Source organism: Molossus molossus, unplaced genomic scaffold (genome assembly GCF_014108415.1).
Source record: "Molossus molossus isolate mMolMol1 unplaced genomic scaffold, mMolMol1.p scaffold_m16_p_11, whole genome shotgun sequence".
Taxonomy (NCBI): Eukaryota; Metazoa; Chordata; class Mammalia; order Chiroptera; family Molossidae; genus Molossus; species Molossus molossus.
This window is the reverse complement of record NW_023425346.1, coordinates 49,881,804-49,908,865: the sequence shown is the minus strand read 5'-3', so window position 1 is coordinate 49,908,865 and position 27,062 is coordinate 49,881,804. Positions and strand designations below refer to the sequence as shown.

Sequence of the window (27,062 nt, the reverse complement as noted above, 5' to 3'; positions counted from 1 at the left end):
GTCACTTTTGGAAGTAAAAAGTGATTATTATTTGCCATAGGCAACTGAGAAAATTAGTATAGTGATTGTACCTGTATCAGTTGGCTGAAAACTTCTTGTTCAAAAGGGCAATCCTATTGGCATCCTATTGTTTATAGGAAAGTTTATGTTGAATCTATAGGAGGTTATCTAGCATTGCATGAAATCAGAATTCATCTTAGATTAAATCACTTTTACACATTTAAAACTGAGGTGGAAGGTCTGTTTTTGGAGGACAGTCTGGCTAAGCGGATTTCTGTGACTTGGGACTCCAGAGGGCTGTGGGCACCTAGGGCACTAGACTTTCTCACCAACCTGTCCAGTGTGTGATTCCTGGTACCGCTGATGGCCACATGGTTTTGCCTTTCAGTCCCTCGAGAGTGCACAGAAAGTGAGTTTCGCTGTGACGATCAGAGATGCATTCCCTCTCGATGGATCTGTGACTTTAACAACGACTGTGGAGACAATTCGGATGAGCGGGACTGTGGTAACTGTCACAATTCTCTGAGAGGCTTTCTGGAGAGTCTTGTACGAAAGTCAGCACATTTGACAGAAGTGGTAACTTCGAATGAGTGTTTGTAAGGTTTTTAGCGTAAAATGATTTTTGTGTAACTTATGTAATATGTGAACCTTAACATGACACAGTACCTTCTGCTCTGTACTTTTTATACTTCATTTTTAACTTAGAGCAGTCTAGATTGATGATAATAGGGGAAATGAAACAAGAGATTTTTTTTTAAATCTCATTTTAACTTAGACTTCCTAGGAGCACACTTTAATCTGCATTGGCCTTGTAAACAAATAAGAACACCGGTCTTCCCCCTAATACCCAGAAAGTGGCCCTAAGGATTACAGGACTGTAGCTCTCTGGTGTAGAGGTCAGAGCATTAGAATAGGAACCATAAACCGCAAGTAATTTTTACAGCTCTTTGCCAAGGAAGGGTTGGGTCTGAGAAAAGTCAGTAAACATTAAAAGTTGGGGGAATTCATATTTATGAGGAAAAGCTGGAGAGAGAGAGGAGAGATGGGTACTTTCATCTTCCTGCCTTGAATGGGGAGGGTGTGAGTTTTAAGAGTATATTCGTAATTTATTTTAACTATAAGTTGTGGGTTTGCTGTGAGCCAGTGACGGGGTGTGGATCGGGATGTGACTGAGTACTTACTATACCCCCTAGAGCTAATACCTGTCTGAGAATGCCAAGGCATTCTGGGAGTGACAGTCTTTTCTCTTCAGAGATGAGGACCTGCCATCCCGGATATTTTCAGTGTCAGAGTGGACACTGTGTGCCCAACGACTTGAAATGTGATGGAATCATCGACTGTCTGGATGCCTCTGATGAAGCTGTCTGTCGTAAGTTCCTAGACACCCGCGACACTGTCTATGTGAATTGTACACATATGGCAGTTAGACCCACCTCTTCATCAGTCACCATTTGTAGATGAAAAGGCCAGAGCTACTTTCCACCCAGCACTCACTGATAGTTATCAGCTCCCCCGGGATCTGAGTCACCATACCCATACATATTCACAGTAGTCATTCAAGGGCATTTCATTAATACTATTTTAAATAAAGAATGCATTACATATCTGTGCTAGCAAAAGTATGTATAGATTATCAGCTACTATATGAATCATTAATTGAGTAAAACACATTACAGGTAAAAAAAAAAAAAAGAATATGCGAGCAATGAATTAACAGGTGTAGAGAACTTGGATTTGGGTATTAGAACATACAGAATGTACAGCATTACATTTTTTCTGAATTGCCCGATGACATGAAAAGTCATTAAAAATGTAATTTCAATAAGATAGATTGTTCACATTTCACTCTTTATAAATCACTGAATAAATAATAAGTGTTGATGAATATCTATGATAGACATTGATGATGAGGTCACCACATCTCAGAACCAGCTGTTAAAGAGACTAACTACATACATGCGACAGGGGCAAAGCCGGGGCTGGAACAGCTGAGGAGCTGCACTTGCCCCTAAAGAAAAATCCAGTGCTACCCACAGAAAGGCTGATGTCATTGCACACTGTGCCAGGACAACTGCCCTTAAGAAATATTCCATCAGGATTTCAGAGTCCAAGGCCACAGCGCGCCTGCATGAGTAAGGAAGGGCAGGCTGTAATGGAAAGAGCTAAAGGAGAAACAGCAGGCTCGCTTTCCAGAACCGGTACCTCCTACTAATTTGAATACGTGTCTTCCCCACCCGCAGCCACCCGCTATCCCAATGGTACATACTGCCCAGCTGTTATGTTCGAATGTAAAAATCACGTCTGCGTCCAGTCGTCCTGGATCTGTGATGGTGACGACGACTGTGGCGATGGCTCGGATGAAGAACTTCATCTGTGCTGTAAGAGGGACAGAAACGGAGCGCAGGCCGGTAGCGCCGGCTGCCAAGACCGGGCGTTGCTCACGGGGAGCTGGGGAGCATGCGATCCCAGGGGCGGTTGTATAGGTTTTGAGTTCGGGCACACTATCCGCTTCACCGTGATCTCACCTGCTTAGCTCTCTATTTGAAACAGGAGAAAATTGGGCAAACATCCATGGTGTTAAACATTTTGTGGCCTTGGAACACAATTTCTTCAGAAGAAATCTTAGTTGGGAGCCCCGTGTGCATAAACAGAGGCAGATCTGCGGTGGCTGGAGTTGGGGGGAGGGGGTCCCGCTCCTGCTCCAGGCTGCTCTCCGTGCCCTCAGAGCATCTCTTCCAACCCCCAGAACTTCCCCGGACACCATGAGGAGATTTTAAGGCTAGTTAATCTTTAAGGTCACTTTTCTTTACATCATAATCCAAGTCTCTCTAATTCCCTTCTGTTGTAGGATGCATATGAATTTTTAAACCATCAGAAGCATGTGGGAATAAGTTTTTTTAAAACCCCATGCTCTGGCCCACTCCAGGCTTAGACCCTATGAACCAAACTCTCCAAGGATGGGGCCCGGCAAATGTCTATAAACTCCCTAGTTAATTTATTCCCCTGGTTGAAACTACTGATTTTAACTGGGTGAATAAAAACAGAGTTTGTTTTCATCATTTTGCTATATGTTTGGACTCACTGGAGAGACTCTAAGGCAATAGTTCTCTAAGTGCCCCCTGTCTACTAGGGCAGCCCCTCATATCCCCTGGAACGTGTTAGAGATGCAAACTCATGAGCCCGCCCCAGACCTCCCAAACCTCTGACAGTGGGGCCCACCAACCTCCGCATCTAATAAGCCCTAAAAATGATTTTGATGCAAGCTTAACGTTAAGAATTCTGTGTAAGTAAAAGCCCTTGACACAGGAGAAGGCACTTCCAGAGACATTCCTGCTGGAACTCTCTGTTAGCTCCTAGCCTGCAGCTGCTTCTGGAGTTCACTTCGTCTCTTCTGTTTGGTCTCCTAGATTCATCACCATTCATTTCTAACACAGGGATTTGACTCTAGAAAATGATACATCAGAATATTCCCGTTCCTTCAGAGAACTGTCGTTAGTGTACATTCTTTTCTCAGGGCATCCCAACGCTTTCCTTGCCACCTCTTCTCTTGTTAGGAACTAACCATGTTTTGTTTTGTTTTAAACTTAATGAATCTTGAAAAATACCTTTAAGCATATGTAACTTTCAGAGGAGTCCTTAAGAAGTTGCTTCCCCCTGTAAGATGAAGTGCCCATAGCTAGTAAAATTAAACTTTGGAGAGTCAGGGACACAGCCACATTAATAAGTGACCAACACTTTTCTATTGTTTTGTACCTGCCTTTCATAGCAAATAATTCTAGTAACCGTACTACCAAGAATCAGATCTTGGGTCTGACTTTTTTTCCCCAACCAACATCATCATATGTCTCTCCTCTTGCTCCTGTGTGTGATACAAAGGCAGAAGAAGATCAAACAGCCCAAGTTCTCCATGTGAAAGAACACGCACCTGTGTTGGGTTCACTGAATCCCTGGTACATGCATAGAGGAGCATGCCCCTGTAGTAAATGAGGAAGGGACCTGGGTTCTACCCTGGGGTTTCTCATAGGTGTGCCAGCAGCAGCTAGTCGTCTAAGTCTGGATAACAAAATGAGTCAGGGTTTGATGGTGAGATGTCAACTTTAAATGTAATAGATGAGGGAATTCAGGAAGGGCAGTCCTTCATTGTGTACAACTAATGAAAAGACTTTCTGCTCTGGAGGCTCAGTGATAGCTGGTGTCAGAGGGACAAGCAATGGCCTCTTGACTATAGAATAAGAGCTCATGCCTATACGGTCCTGCTGGCCCTCCAGCTTCGTGGCCACTACTGTGCTTCTCACTCTGTGCTGCAACCACAGAGACCTTTCATTCAGGGCCAGAAACCTACCATGCACCTTTCTGACTCAGAGTCTTCCCATGTGGAGCCTCTCTTGACCCAAGATACATCAGGTGCCCCCAGTAGATGCTTTCATAGCACATCTCTTTGCGCTGTTACCACAGGGGTAGTTAAATGCTTGTTTTATAAAGTCCATTTCTCTGCTACATTGAAAGTTCCACGAGGACAAAGACTGTGTATTTCTTGTTGCCCATTGACTCTGATGTCTAGCACAGATATATTTGTTGACGGGTTCATTGAACGAGCAAAGGAATGGATGAATCAAGCAAGCTTGGTGTAGACATAGGAGCATTTTAGATAGTGACATCATGTTCTACGCTTAACTTGTTTTTGTGTTTCCATCTTTTGTTGTAGTGAGTGTTCCCTGTGAGTCCCCACACCGTTTCCGGTGTGACAACAATCGCTGTATTTATAGTCACGAGATGTGCAACCATGTGGATGACTGTGGAGATGGAAGTGACGAGAAACAAGAAAACTGTAAGCAAAAGTCAAAAGAGAGAAGGAAAAACGAAGGGCCCCAAATTGTCTGCAGTTTGCAAAATGGACCCCTGGGATGTTAGTTTGTTCTGTAGAGTCTCAAGCTGCACCTGTGACGGCAGACCTCTGCAGACAGAGTTGTTCACCTGGCCCTGTAAACACACGCGTCACTCAGATGTGACCCTTCTCCACGCATCTGAGCCCGACCTTGGCAAGCCCCTTAATTTTTTTGTCTTTGTTTAAACATTCAATACCTATTTCTTTCCTCTTTTCTCTTAAGAAAACAGAAATAGCCCTGGCCAGTTTGGCTCAGCGTTAGAAAGTCGGCCTGTGGTCCAGAGAGACCCGGGTTCGGTTCTCGCTAGGGGTGCATGCCTTGGTTGCAGTTTGTCCCCGGCCCCCTGGTTGGTTCATGCGGGAGGCAGCCACTCGATGTGTACCTTTCAGGTCGATGTTTCTTTCTCTCTCTCTCTCTCTCTCTCTCCCTCCCACTCTATACGAACAAAAAAATAAAAATAAAATAAAATAAAATAAATAAAAAAAAGAAAACAAAAATAAACACTAAATACTGGTTGAGCCACACTTCACAGATGAGTGGTTTGTTTGTTTTCAGAGATGAGGTTTGGGCACTCTTCACCTAGGGTTACTCATCGTTCATCTAGGGATGGGAACTTCTCAGTGCTCACCTGGAAAGACCTTGTTAAATACGGCAGCGCTGGTGTTAGCTTGCCTAATATCCTTCTTTAAAATGAAAAGTTATTAATCAGAAGAGAAAAATGATAGGTTATTTAAAAATAGAAGTTGTAAACTGGCTGCATTTAATGTTTTTGATACTAAAAAATCTGTGCTTTTTCATCTTGAGAATGTTTTAAAAATCTGTCTGTTGAATGAGACAGTTGATTTATTTTCTGGGCAATTTAATTTACCCAGAAAAATTTCAGTAAGGAATTATTTCCCCTGACTCCAGTTGTTTTTTCTAAAAGAATATCTTCTGGGAAAATTTAGACAAATGCCTAATTTTTCTATTTTCTGTCCCTTGTATTAATGTAGTCTTAGAATGCTCATTGCCAAGTCCCAGAGAGGACTTGACTATGTGTCAGGGATGACTTTGACACTATTGCTGAGTTTGTTTGTACTCCCTTTTTTGGTAAAGATGAACCTGTGGTTATAACATCGTTAGCATGTTTATTTGAGGCATAGCACAAAAGGATGAAAACCTGGAGATAAAACATTTTTTAAAAATTTTGAGCGGGTTTCCCTCCCCCTATTGTCTTTCCATTTCCCCTTCTACAAATGCCATTAAATTTTTTTTTCCTTTATTGATTTTAAAGAGAGAGAAAGGGAAAGGGAGAGAGATAGAAACATCGATGAGAGAACATCGATTGGCTGCCTCCTGCACGCTCTCCACTGGGGATCTGGCCCACAACCCGGGCATGTGTCCTGACCAGGAATGGAACCAGCGACCTCTTGGTGCATGGGTCTACGCTCAACCACTGAGCCACACTGGCCAGACTACACATGCCTTTTTTTTTTTTTTTTTTTTTTAACAGAGCAAAGGTATGTGTAGCACATGGTCAAGTCCCAGAGTGGAAGAAAGAGGTCATAAACATTTATTCTTCCCAAGGAGCAAGCGTCAGAGCAGTCATGGATAGCCATCACTATAGGCAACACTCCGATGGCTCAAACAGCAGAGGGTTAATTTTCACTCATGTGATGTTTGACGAAGGTCAGGCAATGCTCCTTCATGTGGCCATTATGCCACATGGTTGCTGGGCCGGGAAGTGACATCCTGGTGCTCACAGTCCTTTGGTTGGAGCTGCAGGGAGACTGGGAAACGCAGGGAAGTGCATGGGTACTTAGTGAGCACCAGTTATTTCCAATGTAATTTATACTTGTGCCACTAAAAATCCCTTTTGCCTTTCTTCCCACACAGAGAACACCCTTAACCTCTCCCCAAGGGACATACCTTACCGCCCCATCAAGTAGCTGAAATCCAGGAGCTCCGGGTGTTAGGCAGTAGTCACACCATCGATTCCAGATGCCACTCCTCATGGTCTGGAGACCCATAAACCAATAGACTAACTTTATTTGTACCCTCCTCCCCCTCCCCCAAGAGACAGTGCTAGAACAGGGGCAGCATAATAGCAATAAACATTCACATTGGGGAAGAAAGATCGAGAGACTCATTAGTTTCCAGTCTTAACAATTCTAAAAGGCCACTGTCTGTTGTCGTGGTGAAATGATTAATAGTGGCCCTTTCACTCTCAAAAGCACATTGGCTTGGAGAGTAAATTCTTCAGTTACCCTGTGCAGACACTATGAAGGCTCCCACTAGGGGAGTGAAGGAGATTCATTGATGAGGTCAAGACTGTGCTCTGGAAGGAGCGCCCATGTCCATTGCTCCTCAGGGACTCTGCCTGCCCCCTTTGGGAAGGTTTCCTTGATGGGAGGATGCCCTCCTTAAGGGCTGCACAGCTTTCTCCGCCCACTCCCTGCTTATAGAAGGGTGGGGGCCCAAGAGATTTTTAAAAAGTCTCAATCACAGTCTTTTATTTTATTTGGTCACTTATCTCTCTCAGCAACTGAGCAGGCATTGGATCCATTTGCTTCCCGTCAGTTCTAAAAGTCAGTACCCTCACTCGGTGTTCCTTACGAGACCTACTTCTTGAATGGCTGTATTTCTTTGCTTTGTTTCCCTCATGCACCTTTGCCTCCGCTGTTCGTCGGTTGCATTCAGGCCATTGTGAAAAATAGATGGGTCGTCATTTCACCCAACCAAGGTTTTACTGGGCCTTTGTGTCTGAAAACCTTTTACACTTCAGACTCTTACCGTTTGGGATCTAAAAGCAGCCAGCTTTTCCCACGCTGCAAACTCCTGGGCTTTACTTCCTTTCATTTGTGCTTGTAAGTCGACCAGTCCTTCCCCAAGCATCTTTCTTTCTTACTCTGCCTTGCCAAAGTCAGGTAGTGGCAAGCAGCGCACACCACTAACCCTGTGTTTCTAACCTCTTTCCTGAGACGGACAAGCTCAACAAGCACCTGGTCTGCCTTTCAGTTTTCCCAGGGTGACAGCTTTACCAGATGCTGTGCCACTGCATAACACAGGTCTCCACCTTCCCCGCCTCCGACGGCAGTGTTCTCCTCGCTCGCCTCCTGACTGGGAAGCCAATGCCCGAGAGTTGCTGTCTAGTTATGAGGCCACTTGGCTTCCAAGGCTGCCAGAGCAGGGGGCACAGGAGTTTTAATTGCTTCAGTGTGCAAGTGACACATGTCACTTCCAACTCATAGTCTGTTGACCAGAACTAGTCACGTGGTCCCGACACAATGGCACGGGAGACTGGGAACTCTCAGGAAGCACGGGCTAACTGGTGAAAATAACTGTCCCTGCCACAGAGGGGAGCATCTTGTTTCCCAGAAGAAAAAGTATCAACTTTAATTTGTTCTTAAATGGCAGGTGTAGGTGCGACCCCTAGACCTTGTGCAGAAGATGAATTTAAGTGCAGCAACAAGCGCTGCATTTCGCAGCACCTTGCGTGTGATGATGTCAATGACTGTGGGGACCAGTCTGATGAAACGGGTTGCAGTAAGTAGACTCTTATTTGTATACTTTATTGTGGTGATTCAGGTTTCCCTAAGGAGAGCATCCAATAACGTAAAGTAGATGATGACCGCATGTTTCTCTTTCGTTTACTTTGTGTGTTGAGTTGCAGTCAAACCCATAGCTGCCTGTTACTGAGCGCTACTCTGTATCAGACACTGCTAAACACCATCCATGATCTCATTTCATCCTTTTAACGATCCTATGTGTGAGATTTCTCCCTCTCCACCCCACCTCTCTCCTTACAAATGAGAAAACCAGCTTAGTGGTTAAATGCAGTGGCCAGGTCTTCTTCTCAGTAAGAGGTTGAGTCAGGCTGTGGACTCCGGCCTACCTAACTGCAGAGCCCATCCTTCCAGTTCACTGGGTGCTTCTCAGCTACATATTTGGTCTATTTGTCTTGACAGTTTTTCATCTTAAGCCAAATGCAGTATACTTGGCAATTAGGGGGAAAGCTTCTAAGGGTAGGTGGAACATTTATTTTTATTTTTAAAGGAGAGGGAAAACTTTATGTGGGGAAAAGATGGTGAACACAACCAAGGGATGGTTCTATCTCAATATTATGATGGAAGTGTTGGAATGATGTTAACAATTCGCATCTTTGTAGTCCTTTATAGTTCTTATGCAACGCTTTCACATATATTATCTAATTTGTCGCTCAAGTTAGCTCCATTGGGTCGCTGCTATTATGTCTCTTTATACAATAAAGCTCAGAGAGCATAATAACACGCTTGAAGTCACATAGAGTGACAGACACAGAACCCGAACAGTCCCGTGACTCATCTAGGACAGCCGACTACTGGTTCCTTTGCCACTCTCTGTGCCCCTTTGGGCACCTATAGACTGATCCAGACCTCAGTTTCTTTAGAAGGAAAGGGAGGCAGGCAGTTCAAACTCTAGGAGCCTGTGACTCAGTCACCTTAGTTAGTTCCACAGGCTGTCAACTCCTTGGGCTTTAATCATTTTTTTTATAAGGCATCCCAGAGATTTCATGGCAGCTTTTCTCCTGTGTTGGTTGCAAAGTGGGATGAATAACAAACCATACCAAGTTGATTTGCCCTTTGTTCCAGACACTTTCTCAGTGGGATTTGGAGTTATTGACATAGTGAAGTACTTGATTATGTACATTTAAAAAGCACAAACATGATAGGATTTGCAAAACTGGATGGTAGATTTGGATTTGATGTCCCAAGACTGATATGTGAATGGTTCCAGGAGTTTGAAGTATTTCCTAGTTGGGCTTGGGTCAAGCATGATTCCCCTTTTAGGTGCCAATTAAAAGGCTTAAAATTGGCTACAGTACTTTTTATTCAAATGACATTTAATTAAAAGCAATTTTTTTTAAAGGAAATTGTCACTTGTCTGGATTTGGGGAAATCTGTTGTTATAGGAATTACAGTGGTGACTGTTTTCAAATGAAGGAAGTTACAAGAAGGTCCTTGAATTTGAGGAAGAGTCTCACGTGGCTTCTGCTCTTTGTTAAGGACTCTTGTTTTACAAGAGTATAACTCACTCAAGAGAGCAGCTGGTTCAGAAATTTTCTGCCTCCTGGGAGCCCTAATCACATCAGAGATTTTGAAGCTGGGAGATCACAGAGTCTAATTATGCACATGAACCTTAGAAAGGTTATGCGATAGGTTCAAGGGTATCCGTGCTAATAAAAATGGGTCACATTTATTTAGCAATGTAGAGGAGACATCACCACCTATCTAATAGAAATTTAAAAGATAATAAGGCAATACTGTGAGAAACATCATGCCAACCAATCTGACAACTTAGGTAAAATGGATAAATTCCTAGACAAACAGAAAACATTGAAGCTGACTCCAGAGGAAATTGAATATCGGAAAAGACTTATTTATCAATGTGTAGTTGCTAAGAGCTCAGACTTTATTGTAAGGCTTTCCTGTGGACAGCTTTGAAGTATGAACTCCAAGGGCAGCATCACATTGAATGCCATGGTGCTTTATTTTGTTGCTCTTGTTTGAAACGCAATGTTTTTAGTTTATTCAAACCATGTATACTTGTATAGTCACTGCACCCTAAGGGACTCTGAGAAATGGTTAAGTTCACTTTATTGCCTACTGTAGAAGACAGACAGATAAAAATTTACTTGAATTTGAAAGAATTGAGCCAGTCTCCTTGACTAAAATATTTAAAAGCCTGTGGCCAAGAGACATTTCATTTGAGAAGTTGATGAAGCTTGAATCCTTTATGGAGATAACCACCTTTTCCACCTCACTCTTACCCCCCATTATCACGCTCTATCTATGTTTGTCTTTGTCAACGTCCCTGGTAGACCTAGGTCTGGAGGTAGATGAATACTCAGGATAAAAGAAACAAATTGATAAGAATGACAAGAATGAAAGTCAGATAGCTTGGACAGACAGTGGCAGAGATAGAAGTGGGGGCAATGATGAGCGAGGAGGTGTTCTGAGTATAGTCTGAACTACTTATGGAAAGGCTTTCCTGGAGGATCTAGACCCCAGGACAGCAGGGACAGCGAGAGAGTCATTGATATGAGCTCTACAAGGATAAGCAAATAGCTGATTATTTTTATTATGAAAGTTATAAAATCCAGAAAATATATTGACAAACAAAAGTAACTAATTCACATTTTGTGTACTTCTGTTGTCCTTTTCTGCAAAAAAGTATTTCTTAATATTTAAAAATTTTTTAAGAAATATTCTACAATAAATAGTGTTACAATCTTTTTCTCTATTTTTTCTATAGATATTTTTCATGTCAAAGTATCATTTGAAACCATAGATTTTAATGATTATATAGAAATCCATTGTGCAGATAATCATGAATCATAACATTGATTCTAAGATGCATGTTTAGTTTTACTTTTAATATCTCTGAAGCCAGGGTACATCTTAACAATTGATAACATGCTATAGTGTAAGTCCCCGATCTTTTGTATTTTAGTGTTACATAAAATAATACCGCATTACAGGTGCCTTAGATTTGATAAAATACAGTACATCATAATTTATTCCCTATTGTTAAATGTACATTCAAGTTGCCTTCAAAATTTTCTTATTATAAATAATATTAAAATTTCTAAATATAAATCACAGTGCATATGTTTGTTCCTTCTTGAGAGAAAATTTATTAATGTGGAATAAGTCGGTAAAAGAGTATGAATATTTTGAAGTCCTTGATATGTATGTATTACAAAAATCCTTTCAATGTACACCAATTTATGGTTCCAATGTGACTTATGACTAACAGATGCATTTTATTATGCTCTGGCTACTACTTACCTAGCAAGTTGTGTATAGTTATGATTGATCTGGTTTATAACTCCATTTGTAATGCTGCAATTTTGTTTTTCAGATAAAGGGAAAGAAAGATCATGTGCTGAAAATCTATGTGAACAAAATTGTACCCAATTAAGTGAAGGAGGATTTATTTGCTCCTGTAGACCTGGGTTCAAAGCCAGTATTTCGGACAGAAACTCCTGTGACGGTAGGGTTTGTTTCCTCCAATTCCATCAGGAGAGACTTGTACTTGTATGTTCTCCACTCATTCCCTTTTATTAAACCACCGTTTAAGTTTCTTAATGGGGCTAAGCTCATGTTTCTAGCTCATTAAAATACTCAGGTGCACCAGTGATTTTACTGTTAGGGGGTGATGATCAATTCTAAATGGGGTTCTAAGTCATATATATATATATATATATATATATATATATATATAACCAATGATGACAAATGTCAAGATCTGTTTCCCTCATTAAATTTTTGGGTTGTGAAAAAACCCCAAAATTGATCTAAGTGCTTTTGTCTGTGCTATCTTACCAGTGCTTAGCAGGGTGTGGGCAGATGGCGCATCCTCAGTAATATCTTGTCAAATTGGTATGACTCATGAAGGCCTCAGTGGTGATGGCTGTTTATTGTATCACTGTGTGAGATCAAAATTATTTTTAACAAATACAAGTCTTGCCCTGGCCATTTTGGCTCAGCAGTTGGAGCATTGGCCTGCAGACCAGAGAGTCCCGGGTTCCGTTCCCACTAGAGGCACATACCAAAAAAAAAAACAAAAAACAAAAAAAAAGAACAAATACAAGTCTTAATTTTTTTATCTTAAGTCAAGCAACATATTTATTAGACACCAACTTATGTCAGACATGAATGAGTTTTAAGGTATAGAGTCAGAAGGTAGCTCTTCAGGATGGTAAGTGATGAGCACGACTTTCAGTGTCTTTTTTTGTTTGAATGTACTGTTTCTATCTCATGATGTACCGTACTCAGATGATTGGAAGAGTTCTTTTGGAAGCTGAAGCTTAAGAACTCAAATGAAAAACCAAATCGATAACTCCCATTTCCGAAATGAATCAGCAGAAGGGGAAGTGGTAGTAACATGTGCTTCCCAAAAGGAAAAAGTTTGCTCTGCTATTATACAGAGTGAAACTACTTCAGTTTAAACCTTGTCTTCATTGCTCATCAGCTTTGGGACTTGGGGTTTAATAAATAGTTCATACCTCAGAGAGTCTTTCTGGAAAATTAAATGAGGAAAAACATAGAAAGTGTGTGAAATAGTTTCTGCAACACTAGGTGTTCTACAAATGTTGGTATCTGCTTGTTTTCATCTGCAGTCTTCTCGGTCCTCATTGTTTGTGAATGTGGATTTAAACAGATGCATGGTTTCTAAAGGATGGATGGGAGCAAATGTTGCATATTTGGTTTTATTTTGCCTACAGACATCAACGAGTGTGAACAATTTGCGATGTGCCCGCAGAACTGCCAGAACACCAAAGGAGGTTATGAGTGTTTCTGTGCCGAAGGCTTCAGGTCTTTGGGTGGCACCCATGGAAATCGATGTGAAGCTGATGGTATGATGGGTTCATGTCGGGATTAACTGACTCTCGGAGAAATAAATGCTGATGAGTACGATATACCAGAAAACAAACTTTAGACTTAAAGTCTTATTTTTAATTCATTAGTTACTTTTCTCCCAACGCCCATCCTGTCTCTTCTTCCCTTTCCTCCCTTGCCAGATTAAAACAAAGCTACAATTCCCCAACAGATATTTAGGGGTTCAAACAGGACCCAGGCATTACTTTTTACTCTGGACTACCTTGGTAAAAACTTCAGAAGGTAGACAAGATGCCACCTTCCAGAAGATTCAAACAATAAACGCTTGCTTGTAACTTGGTCATGAATAGAAGGAAATGAAGAAGCTCTCCAGCTCCCACTCCACTGAGATCAAGGTCCGAGGCCCTGGGCTCCAAGATGGATCACAAAATAAGCAGTCCCATTTAACTGAGGCAAATCAAAGATACCTTGTTGACGTATCCCTCTCTCATTGTTCACGGACTACTGGTCACGGACAGAACAAGTGTGGCAGAAAGCGTGGCACATTCCTAAGTTCAATCATTAGCTCTGCCTCTTAAGTTAATGCCAGTATCTGAGAATCAGACCTCAAAAGAAAGCAGGAACAAGTACTAGATAGAAATGAAAAAGAGAGAAAGGGTCTGACTTAAATCGTCATATCCAGTTAAGGGGTGTAGGACTTCGTGATCTTACAGAGTTGAATTTGAAGTTTGTACCAAGGTTTAAGGCACTTGGTAAAAAAATAGCATTTTATTTTGAAAATTAAAGGTAAAAAGGGCTGTTTAATTTAGTCATATAAATTGGGCTTTTAATGTACACATTTGACTAGCACACTTAAATGTTCTACCCTCCAAACATTCTTGACACTGAATGAAAACTAGGGCAAAGGCATCTGAACAGTTGGTCTGGTAATTAAGCAGCAAATTAAAAAGTGGTTAAATCTTTTAACTAAGGAGATGACTGAAATAAATTAGAATATTCATATAAAACATAATGTCAAGACAGGAAATCTATAAACAAACTTTTAAAAATTACTTAAATTAGATTTGATTGACATTAAGCATGTTAAATAAAAATTTTTAGACAATGCAACTCAGGATGAGTCATATTCAAATAGCTGCTTTGGGTAAAAAAAATTTAAAAATCTAGAACAAGGGCCTGGCCAGTTTGGCTCAGCGGTTAGAGTGCTGGCCCACGAACCGGAGAGTCCTGGGTTCGATTCCCACTAAGGGCACGTACCTCGGTTGCAGTTTGTCCCCGGCCCTGGTTGGGGTCATGTGGGTGTCAACCAGTCGATGTGTCTCTCTCACATCAGTGTTTCTCTCTCTCTCTTCTTCCCTCTCTCCCTCCTTCTCTATCTGAAGATACATGCAAAAAATATATATATATAAAAAACAAGCTCTTTTGTTATTAGCTAGAAACAAATTGAGTCATGGACATGATTACCTGTTAAAAGAATCATAAAATCTGTCAGTAAAGAGTGAGGAATGAGGACTTCTTGGTTAACTTTTCATAACACTATACATTTGCATTTCTTCTGTGAGACTGAATGTCTACAATCTTGTTTGTTTTATTGTGGGTGAATGAAGAAAAAAATTAGTGGAAAAGAGGACACTTCCTAGGGGGTCTCAGTGTTTCCTTGCTGTAAACTGTTGTCCACTGAGGACAAGGAATAAGGAACTGATCATGTCACTAACAGAAAGGTCAGCTCTCCACCTGAACGAAGACAGAATGTCCACGGTCATGGACTTTGCAACCCAGTTGTATAGACAGCTCTATGCAGCTTGATCGGCAGAGATAGTCAGGTTCCTATAAAAACTCACGTTTGTTTGTTTGTATTCTTAAGGGGGGAGCGTACCTGCTCTTTTATATCCTACTTTATATATTTTAAAAGTTCAGGTAGAAATCAAACAGGTAAAGCAACCCTTCATTTGCTTATAGGTAACCCTCCTTTGCTGCTACTTCCTGAAAACGTGCGGATTCGAAAATATAACCTCTCATCTGAGAAGTACGCAGATTATCTTGAAGAACAGGAACATATTCAGGCTGTCGATTATGACTGGGATCCCGAGGGCATGGCTCTCAGTGAGTATGAACGTTGGCACCTGTCATTGATATTAATTGAATTAATTGACTTATAGGGTGTCGAGTCTGGGAATTTATTTTTTAATGAGTGAATTTTGTTGCATGAGTGGAAGCAGAAGCCCCTTCTACACAGCGTGCTGCAGACACCTTAGCATGGCCGTGGGTCCTAGCCAGCCTTTCCCGACTTCTCACCAAACCTTTTCGCATCCCTGGGATTATCCTTTCAGGACACTTCATAGCCCTTTGTTCAGTATCTCCTGTCTGGGCTCACGCAGCTCTTGTTCTTCCCCACTGTCGTACACGTGGAAGATTTCTGTGGAACTTCGAAGACCCAGTTCAGATGTCCCCTCTTCTGTGATATCTTCTATAATTCCTCCTGGCATAGTTTTGTGATTGGTCACCCACGAGCCAGTAACATTTTATACATGCTTTTCTAAAGCACATGCTACACCAAGTTACACCCTGTAACCATCTGCTCTTTGGACCCAGTGATTGAATCTAATTCATGTCTACATGCCTAGCACCTGACCCAACATCCAGTGCAATGTACATAGTGGGTGCTCAAAAAGTTTAGTTTAATGAATGAAAAACTGAATAATGCTTATGCTGAGCTTTGAAGGGCTCTGTATGGTGTGTGGAAGATGGCCGGGGGCAGGTATCAGAAAACGTGTCTTCCATGCCTGTCTTCCTCATATACTAGCTTTTTTTTAATTCTTCATCTGAGTATATTTTTCTACTTATTATCAGATAGAGTAGGAGGGAGAGAGAGAGAGACAGAGAGAAACATCGATGTGATAGAGCCTCATCAACTGGTTGCCTCCCGCACGACCCAACCAAAGCCAGGGATGAACTGCAACCGAGATACATGCCCTTAACCAGAATCAAACCCGTGACTCATTGGTCTGCAGGCCAACACTCTAACCGCTGAGCCAAACCAGCCAGGGCTCATCTACTAGCTTTATGACCTTAAATAATTGTGACAATTCACTGGATCACCATTTCTTATCTGTAAAGAAAAAGCAGAAATCTTGTTCTGCCTGCCTGCCTCTGAAAGTTGTTTTGAAGACCAAATAAGATCATAGATGTGAAAATTCATTGCAAACTAACAATAACTAGACAATGTGAGATTTATTGTGTTTTCACACAGTTATGCAATACAATAAGCTTTTAAAGAATAGTAATATATCACCCTGGCCAGTTTGGCTCAGCAGTTAGAGTGTTGGCCCGCAGAACAGAGAGTCCTGGGTTCGGTTCCCACTAAGGGCACGTGCCTCGGTTGCAGTTTGTCCCTGGCCCCGGATGGGGTCGTGTGGGTGGCGGCCACTCAATGTGTCTCTCTCATGTTGATGTTCCTCTCTCTCTCTCCTCCTGCACTTTCTGAAGATAAATGCAAAAGAATGTCCTTGGGTGAGGATACAAAGAAAAGAGAATAATATATACCTCTTCCTATGCTTTTTAAAATGCTTGCTGTCCACTATCTTTTAGTCTGGACGTAAAATAAGACTTTGCATCTGCATGGTTCCTTTATTGTCACTGGTACTAAGTATGATTCCAACTCTGTCCAGCCTGCCCCTGGTTTATCTATGTATTCTATTTTGGAAATAGAACTTGATCCTAATGAGAGTAAATAGGCTCTTGGCTGAAATATATTTTAATGAATTACCTTTAAATAAAGACAACTAAGTATGTATCAATGTGATCAACTGAAGGATTTGTAGCTAATAGCTCTTCAAGTATGAGAGGTTTTGAAGTTTGATCATCTTGGTGTAACTGAATTATAACTATTACAGGAACAATGAGGGGGTATATAGATGTCAATAAATGAACAGTACTTCACCTAATTAGACCCTAGTTCCTCTCTTACCTGATGCTCTTACCATGAAGCTGACGTGTGTCTTGCCTTTGCAGGTGTCATATATTACACTGTGCTAGGACATGGCTCTAATTTTGGTGCTATCAAACGTGCCTACATCCCCAACTTTGAATCTGGCAACAATAACCATGTACAGGTAATTAACCTGGGCCTGAAATACATAATGCAGCCAGATGGATTAGCAGTGGACTGGGTTGGAAGGTAAGTTTAACATACATTCCCCTCTTGCGTATTCTCTTTACCTGGCCAGAGTTCCTTCCTGCTGTCCTGGGCACATGAGTTACGTTGGACCCGATATGGGTGCACTCCACCACTGATACAGCTGGATGATGCCAGGGCTTGCTGTAGCCCCAGCAACCACCTCTGCTTACACCAGGGTGCCCTATAAACTTATCATTTCCTTTATTCTATATGTGCCATGGAAGAGTTTGGGAAAGAACAAAGGTGAAGAAGAGTCTATATCTGTATCTAAGAGTGTGTTCTTGACAACAGAGTTCTGGGTTCCAAAATTAACTGTTAGTATGGCGGCACCGTTCATTTTGTGAAGAAATGGGCGGGCCTCACAATTCTCCCAGCAGCCCTGGCCAGTTTGGCTCAGCAGTTGGAGCGTCGGCCTGCAGACCAGAGAGTCCCGGGTTTGGTTCCCGCTAGGGGCATGTACCAAAAACAAAAACAAAAACAAAAAACCCAGTTCTCCCAGCAAAGCAATTGAGATGAAACACTTTCCTCTGTGGTAATTATTTCAGGGAGGAATAATCCATACCTTGTGTTTTTAGCAGGCTATGTTGTCTAAACAGATTAGAAATTTGACTTCCCCGTTTAATCTTTGGGTTTTTTATTAATAGAGGTGCTGGCTCCATTGTCCTCTTTTAGATTTTCTGGAACCCCAGGGAGCAGAGCCACACACTTTGGATGATCTAAGCAAGAACCTCTAAATAGGTTTATCATAAAGTAGACACATGAGATGCAAACGGATGTGGAAAAGTCAGGAAGCTCCTTCTTCTCGAAGAGCCTTGCACCGAGTGACATGTGTGGCAAAGTGGTAGCATTAGAATCACAACTCAAGCATCCATAGAATTCCCTATGTCCCTGAACATGAACTAACAATGGACACATGTTTGAGAAGGAAGGCTCAGGGCCTTGCTGCCCTCTGGGAGAATGGAGAGTCATTTGCCATATTAATTGGTTTTCACCTTTAAACAAACTTATCTGGTGTTCCTGGAAGACCCTAACATCTCTGAAGAAGTTTACTGGGTCCCCACTGTGCCTGCAAGCTAACAGGAGAGTCTCATTTTAGCATTTTCTGCAAGAAACAAGGCCTCAGAGAATCAGGGCCTTGAAACTCGACTTTAATACTTCTGCAAACCAAGCAGACAATGCCAGATCTGCCTTCCTGTTTGAAGTGTTGCCTCTTTCTCAGCCTTAATGAAGGAGTGAATTAAGAAATGGATGGAAACCTTTCTGCTTGTGATAGACTGAGACCTGCAGTCATAGGGCTGGGAGAAGGGCAGGATGGCCACAGTCGTAGGGCTGGGAGAAGGGCAGGATGGCCTCAGTCTTAGGGGTGGGAGAAGGGCAGGATGGCCACAGTCGTAGGGCTGGGAGAAGGGCAGGATGGCCTCAGTCTTAGGGGTGGGAGAAGGGCAGGATGGCCTCAGTCGCAGGGCTGGGAGAAGGGCAGGATGGCCACAGTCGTAGGGGTGGGAGAAGGGCAGGATGGGCACAGTCGTAGGGGTGGGAGAAGGGCAGGATGGCCACAGTCGTAGGGGTGGGAGAAGGGCAGGATGGCCACAGTCATAGGGGTGGGAGAAGGGCAGGATGGCCACAGTCGTAGGGGTGGGAGAAGGGCAAGATGGGCACAGTCGTAGGGCTGGGAGAAGGGCAGGACGGCCTCAGTCGTAGGGCTGGGAGAAGGGCAAGATGGGCACAGTCTTAGGGGTGGGAGAAGGGCAGGATGGTCACAGTCGTAGGGCTGGGAGAAGGGCAGGATGGCCTGGCTGAGTTTATTTTAAAAGGCTATTTCCACTCATCCTTGGAACTGATGCCAGATTCCTATTGATTCCAATGGGGCTCTTGGCAATCAGAATGAAAGGGCCAGCCCCAAAGTGCTTAAGATCTCTACCTGGAAGTACATGTCTCCTCATAATGCCAGATGTGAGGTCCACCATCATTTGATCCTGGCTGGTTCAGCTGCTTTCCCTTCACAGATGTCCCCTTGGCAAATCTGAGTGGGGGAAACTGGTCAGGCCACTAGGGTCTGAGTGGCTGTCTTGCCTGCTGGAACTTTCAAATGAAGTGCTCTTACCTTCAACCCTAACCCTAATCTTCTCCCCAGAAGCAACTGGAATAGACTTTTCAGTTGTTTACCTTTGTCCCTCTAAATTCAGGCACATTTACTGGTCAGATGCCAGGAGTCAACGGATCGAGGTGGCTAAACTTGATGGAAGGTACAGAAAGTGGCTGGTGACCACCCAACTGGATCAGCCAGCGGCAGTGGTTGTGAATCCCAAACTAGGGTAAGTACTTGAAGGAACCTTTAATGTTCTAGATACTTTCTACTTAGATTCTCGAAAAATTACTTGATTATTTTTTTTCTACTTGTACTGAAATTGTCCTTGGATGTTTTTGGAGTGGCATCTATGACTATCTTCAAGAATTATAATATGCCCTAAAGATCATTTAGCACCAACCAGAATTCTGATCGATGCTGTGTAAGGGGAAGGCCTCTGGCCACATTTTTTTCCAGGGCCCACTTTCTCTAAACTCCACACACTCCTCAATAGAATGTAAGGGTTGGTCTGTACGCTGACCAGAGGCTACAGAGTGGTGGGAGGTGGGCTAATATGGCCCGTAGGCATATTTGACTGGAAGGAACAGAGCTTAAGATTTTTTGTACTTAGTTGCTCATATTTTTTTTTTTTTAATTTTTTTAAATCTGAATTTGATGCTTGAAAAATCAGAAGCACTGATAACACCAGGTAGGTGTGCCTTCCTCCACGCAAGGCTTCCTGGGACTTGACCTTTATAACCGCTCTGCTCATTCATTCATCTTGCCTGCCTGATCCTTTCTAGGTATTTAAAGTGGTGTAATCCCTGGTCTACTCAATTCTTTTATAATTAAGTCTTAACTGGATGCAAAATAATACCTTTTAAAAGAGTTAGAACGTAAGCTCCCCGAGGGCAGGAATCCTTGTTTTGATCTCTGATGCATCTCAGACACAGAACAGTGCTCCTCACACAGTAGGCATTCAGTAAATATGTTTTGGAGGAGGAACAGCTTCTGTAATTACGTATGTACTTGAAAGCATCTGGGTATATTCCTTGGGCAGGGCTGGCCAGTTTCTATGGAGGAAATGTGGTTTTCAGGAGGAAGGATCACAGCACCAGCTGCCCCTTTTCTCTCCGTCTTCAAAAATGCAAAACAGCATCGCTGAGCCCCCAGGCTTCCTGTGGGAAGTCCATGCTCCACTTCAGGGAGAAGCCTCCCTGGGTGAAAGGCCACAATGCATGCGGAGACCTTCTGTTACAGGCTCATGTATTGGACCGACTGGGGCAAGGAACCGAAAATCGAGTCAGCCTGGATGGATGGGCAACATCGGAACATCCTGGTGCATGAGGACCTTGGTTGGCCAACTGGTCTTTCTATTGATTATTTGAACAATGACCGGATCTACTGGAGTGACTTCAAGGAGAAAACTATTGAAACCATAAAATACGATGGGACTGATAGAAGAATCATTGCCAGTGCAGGTCAGAAATAAGTTAGAATTTAATAGGTTCAATAATCAATGAATACAGTTCCAGTCTCTTTGGCCATTTTCTCAGAAAGGAACCCGGATTTTAGGAAATTGGTTCATATTCTTTCTTAAATACCACTCCCTCTAGCTCTCAGCTACTGATTTAAATGTGGACGAACTCATTGACAATACTGTAATTAAGTCCTTTTTGTTCTTTTCCCATAATTTAAAAAAATACTCTCAGCAACAGATATTGAAATAACTGGGTTACCTTTTGGGCTGCCCCGGGAGGGGGGTTGCCCCGTGTACCAGAGGTCATCCATGTCTACCCGCTTCTAGACACGTTCGTTTTTAGTGCTGGATTGTTTATTATGTGCCACTGGAAACATCCAGAAGGAGACAAACGTTTTGCTTTCTTATCCAGACTGTGCTGAACTGCGACAATCCACACGTAACAGTTTTCCTGACAAGCGGTGTCTTGGGTTCAAAGAAAGAAAAATCTCTGCCATACAAGTTGTTTTCCAAACGTAAAATAAAATCAACAACTTGAAGGGAGCAGATCCCCTGTGAGCCAGTGGGCTTCACCCAGTTTCCTTTTTATCTTGATCTCCCAAAGCAGCACACCTTTTCCAGCTCACGTACAGAAAGTCTGCCTGAATATTCCCGGATTTCCAGGGACTGTATTAGTGATTAATTCAAGCAGAATGAAGTCTGACATGGAGGTGGGGTTAGGGTAGTCTGTTTTCAGTAACTGTGCTCTGTTTTGTTTTTCCCCGGTGGGTGAGCAGCAGTGGACCCTTACAGTCTAGACATCTTTGAAGGCCGGTTATACTGGGTGTCTAAGGATAAAGGAGAAGTATGGACGCAAGATAAATTTGGGCGAGAGGAGAAAGAGAAGATGCTGACAGTGAGCCCTTGGCTCACTCAAGTTCGAGTCCTTCATCAACATCGATACAATCAGTCAGGTAATCACTAACCTTGGGATACAAGGTTCCTCATTATTTCGAATTGACGGCTATATTGTTGGGAAATGGCACTGGATTATAAGAGTCTGCTCTCTTGGTGTAGGAAAGGCGTGTGTGTGTGTGTGTGTGTGTGTGTGTGTGTGTGTGTGTTTTAATGGAGATTGCATGGCATTTTGAACATCACTGGCAGAGATGAAGTAAAAACACTTCAGTGCTTGCTGTTTGGAGTTATGGGTATGTACTTCCAGGCCACGGTTTGGCAGGCATCAGACCCCCGCTGAGTGTGAGTTGGGTTAATAAGTCACAAAGTGGGTTTCCTGGGTGGCATCAGTTTTACCCCCTCTTGCAACCAGGCCAGGAGAATCACCCTGAGCTAGGTGAGCATTAGACTAAGACCGTCCCCTTGTTCTCATTCTTAGTCCCGGGTCCCACTTCATCAGGTTACCTGTGTTCTAGTTCACTGCAAGGAGTAAGCTGAAAGGGGGGGGACATTTTTGAAGTGAGGAAAGGAAATAGACTTTTAAGTTGTAAATGTGAGATTCTCTCTTCAGTGGTGACCCCGACATCTGTTACTTCAGTTCTTCCAAAACCGTATAAGAGGTTTTAGTCTCATGTCACATATAAGGAGACTGAGGGTAGGAGAGATTCAGTAACTCATATGCCCAAATTACACAACCAACTGGCGTGTTTTAAACTTAGAAATGATTTTTAAAGTCAATTCCACTGAACCCAGAGATCAGTGTCTTTCTGCTCAGGCTGTGGTCTGTATACCTAGATCTACGTTGAATTCTGTGGCTGGGCGACCTTTGAGAAGGTGCCTCCCTTCCTATCCCTGAATGTGAAAACAAAGGTGGAGCCTGAGGTCCCCTTAAACTCACTGACACTCTGAGACCCTGAACCAGCCTTAGCAAACTGGACCTCAGAGATGAGCCTCCCAGGAGATGACGCTGGTGGCAAATGCTCCTTCTTGGATCAACTGCCTTGTGATGCTGATAGCGATCGCTAGTTCTCCAGCTCCTTCTCCAAAACACCCAGCTCTCCTGTCCTAGGTCCTCCTGCTGCCCCCCCACGCGACAGTCTAAAGGCAGAGGGGCGAGCACAGTAGGCCAGGTGAGCTCCTCTGGCCCCTGTGGAGCGCACTGCCTAGGAATCAGCTGCGTCCAGTTAGATGTACTCTGGACCCCTAGTTCTCACATTTCAGCATGCATCAGAATCATCTAGAAAGCTTGTTGAACACATTGCTGTGCCCTACCAGACGGATTCTGATTTAACATGCCTGAGGGGGCCTAAGAAGCTCGCATTTCTAACAAGTTCCCAGCTGATGCTCATGTTGCTTGTCCAGGGACCACGTTTTGAGAATCCCTGCTCCAGGCCCTGCTTGTCGTGCAGGTCCTGGGCCAGTAGCCTTGGTATCCTGTAGGAACTGGTTGGAAATGCAGACTCTCAGGCCCTACCCCAGCCCTTGGGGATCAGATTCTCCGGGTGTTTTGTATTACATTAAAGTTTGAACAGCTCTGCTCCAGAGAGCTGAATAAATGGTAGTAATGGGATCAATTTTGAGTGAGGCTTTTGGAATATGCCTTTTTATTTATTGCCATGCCTTTTCTCTGGTTACACTTTGGGTGACCAAGAATCAGGATCACAGAATGTGGGTGTGAGAAAGAATTTAGAGACCATGTCACCCTTGGATGAGTCATAATATATGTGAAGGTAGAATTCAGACAACTCTGTAATTACCCGAGGAACTTTTAATGGTAATAATGGAGCTCTATCCCAGACCAATTTAAATATGGATTTTCGTGACTGGGCATTTATCCTTGTGAATAGCTCCCTGTTGACTCTGTTCATCACAGCTCTGAATCCTCTTGTCTTACAAATGAGGAAACTGAAGCCCAGAAGGAAGTTCTTTTTGGAGGGTGAGGGTGGAAATCACATCCAGCCTATGCTTTGGATGGACCACACATTCCGACCTACCCAAATGTGGGTAATGACAGATCTTGCTATAATGATGGAGTCCCCGTGGTCTTTTGAATGATCTCAAATTGCTTAGCACTGATTAGTTTCTAAGGTCCTGCAGTGAGCAGACACCTGTCAAACCTGCCAGGACAATGGAGGAGACAGTGATGCCAATAGAAAATGTGAGCGGTGCAGAAGTGGGCTGGAGGGCACAGAGGGACTGTGACTCTTTGGTGGGAAGGCAGGGGATGGTCGTATAAATAAGGGTGAGTAGCCAGGAGGGGCGTGGCCTAGAGGTGTTGGGATGTCACCTATCAGGGCCACAACTCAGACAATGGGTATACCCTTGGTTGGGGTATTCATTTCCTCCTAACCGCTGTTCTCATCTGCCTTCCAGTGCCCAACCGCTGTAAAAATGTCTGCAGCCATCTCTGCCTCCTGAGACCCGGGGGGTACAGCTGTGCCTGTCCCCAAGGCTCCACCTTTGTGGAGGGGAGCATCACTGAGTGTAATGCAGGTAGGGGCACTGCCCGGACAGCCTCGGGGGCCTGGGACAGCTGCTCTGCCTTCTTTAGTAGGTCCCCGGTTCATGCTTCAGCTCCTTCAGGATACTGGGTCCTTCGCAGAATGGAGTGGGGATGGCTAGAAGGAGGGTTGAGAGATGGAGGAAATATTAACAGAGTGGGACCTAAGCTACCAGGTGGAACTGTGTTTTGATGGTTTCTGAGAATTATTTGCAAAGATCTGCAGAGATAGATTCAGTGTCCATAAATCTACAGTTAGGTTGTTTTGCAAAGACATGTTGAAAACTGAATTTTCTATGAAGCCTTCTTGTCCTTCTTCCACCCTATTCTGGATGGCTCTCACCACTGAATCCATTCAGCCTTAGCTGGATTCCTCCAGGTGGAGGACCAGGTTCCTGAGGTCGGGGCCTTATATAGTCCTGAGGGGAGGGCTCGAGGATGTTTGCTGTTTTCCTCACATGCTCATTTCAAAATCTGGACAAGTGCAAAGGACCACATTTTAAAATGTACCTTGTACTACTGGGAAATCGATCCTAGAATAAGAAATGCTATGGATGACCTATGCATGGCAAGAAATTTCTTCAATGGTTCTTCAACTAAGGAGCTAATAATCATGGGGATAGCTAGTGTCCATAACTATCATTCAATACCTGATAAGTATGTTTAAAAAAATTATCCTGCTGCTCACTAGCGGCCCATTTTATGGCTCACACCCCCAGTTTTAGCCAATGGGGAAATGAAGAGACATAATCACCACTACCACCAGGGGAAGCAAGTGGTTGAACAAGGCACTACCTTGGGACTCTTCCCAACAAGGCTGAACCATCGACAGGTTCAGAGAATGAACTCAGGTGAAGAAAGTGATTCCCTCTGCCTCCCTTCCCCTACCCCTACTCTCTCCCAGTGCTACTGGGGAAATACTGGCAAGATTACAACATTCAGCAATATTTTGAACAAAATGACAATTTAAAGCTTTTGGGGTTTATTCTGTGCTGTAGATGGATTGTTCTGACCTTTATTTTAAGCTCACATGGAAGGAGAGATGTCCAGGTTGTCCTCTCATCTGCTTTGCTCATTTATATGCTCCGCTAAGTAGATTATATTAAGATTCTTTAAAAGAACTTGAACCAAAGTAAGTACATTAATGATGGTAGTCATTCCTTATGGGGTCTTGGTTTGGTATATTAATCAATTTATTTGGTAAGTATTCATTGAGTGCTACTATGTGCTAAGCACTGTTCTAAGGGCTAAAGATGGTGAACAAAACAGACAAGTCCCCTGCTCTTGTTGAGCTTATATTCTAATAGGTCAATAAATAGAGAAGCCAATAACTATATGATGTCAGGTGGTACCAGTGAGTGGAGAAAACTAAAGTGGGTAAGAGGGGTGAGGGTGGGTTGGGATAGAGAGCTCCAGGAAGACCTCTCTCATAAAGGGAACTTTGAGTAGAGACTCAAATTGAGGGACTGTGCCAGAAGGGTGTTCGAACTCCTTAAAGAAACACACAGGTGATAAATACTTATTGAGTGTCTTCTAGGTATAAGACATGAAAACACCAGTGACCCATCAGGCACATCCAGGGAGTCCTTAGGGCCTGAGCTGGTGCAGGGACCCAGGGCAAGGGCAGTTTCGGAAGATTTAAACAATGAGATCTCTAACCAGCTGTCTGTCAGGCATCTCAATGTCTGTATCTATGCGTCTGTTTATTGATGGGTGGTTCACCGATGCTTTGGAGCCTTTAGTTGGAGGTGTGCCTGATTGAACTCTTGATTTTAACGGGGTTCACAGAGGAGAGTTCTGAACACTTCAAATGAGAAGGGAATGTCCCAAAAGATTCCTTTACCACAGTTTCTATGAATTATTAACGTATGTTCTAGAGTCTAGCATCTCTCCACTGTTTTTAGGGGAAATGATAAAATTGCCCCTTTCTTTCCACCAAATGTATGTTACGCTCCAAGACCTTATTATTGATAAGGAAATACATCTGATTTAAGAGGAAGGTAATATTTTGATAGGGAGACTAATCAGCTGCCCCCGCCCCGGCCCTGGGCTGGAAGCAGGTTTGCATGGTGGGGGTGCTCTGCTGAGTATGGCCGACTAACGTGTGCCTGGCTTTCCCTCTCTGCAGCCATCGAAAGTCCTGTCGTCATGCCTCCCCCCTGCAGGTGCATGTACGGAGGAAATTGCTATTTTGATGAGAATGATCTCCCCAAATGCAAGTAAGTCTGAATGCTGAGGTCCGAGCTGTAGGATTTGCTTCTTCTAGGAAAATTCAAGACTTTTAAGGAGCCAGAAAAACAAGTATAGGAACCAGTTCACTCACTGTCCCATCTTAACCAGCTCGCCCTCTCTTGGGGTGTCCAAGGAGAACTAAGGCCGGGCTTCCTACACTGGACCACCCATATCAGCCACTTGGGGTCTGGATCAAATGCCCATCTTATTCATAGGGGTCCTGCATTTCTAACAAGCTCTCAGGAGGTGCCACGGAATTGTGGGCCACACTGTGGGGGGCAAGGAGTTAGAAAATGACAACTACCACGTTTTCCTCCTCACCTGAGAAAGCTCGAACCCAGAACAAGGTAAATGGAGGTCTTTACAAAGTATTAATGAAGGCACATCAAAGGAAAGAGCACAATCATGGTTTCTGTTTTTACT

At 43.3% G+C, this 27,062-nt stretch overlaps 1 protein-coding gene across 1 annotated transcript in view; it reads left to right on the top strand.

Moving 5' to 3' along the window:
* LRP2 (LDL receptor related protein 2) overlaps positions 1-27,062 on the top strand; it is a 202,744-nt gene that overhangs the window by 167,570 nt on the left and 8,112 nt on the right. Inside the window, exons 59-72 of the mRNA XM_036254951.1 lie at positions 389-505; positions 1,253-1,369; positions 2,241-2,378; positions 4,706-4,828; positions 8,283-8,411; positions 11,769-11,900; positions 13,135-13,266; positions 15,209-15,352; positions 17,261-17,426; positions 19,613-19,741; positions 20,755-20,975; positions 21,751-21,927; positions 24,281-24,400; positions 26,536-26,626. Of these exons, the coding sequence (XP_036110844.1) occupies positions 389-505; positions 1,253-1,369; positions 2,241-2,378; positions 4,706-4,828; positions 8,283-8,411; positions 11,769-11,900; positions 13,135-13,266; positions 15,209-15,352; positions 17,261-17,426; positions 19,613-19,741; positions 20,755-20,975; positions 21,751-21,927; positions 24,281-24,400; positions 26,536-26,626 (1,936 nt within the window). The remainder of the gene's footprint in view (positions 1-388; positions 506-1,252; positions 1,370-2,240; positions 2,379-4,705; positions 4,829-8,282; positions 8,412-11,768; positions 11,901-13,134; positions 13,267-15,208; positions 15,353-17,260; positions 17,427-19,612; positions 19,742-20,754; positions 20,976-21,750; positions 21,928-24,280; positions 24,401-26,535; positions 26,627-27,062) is intronic.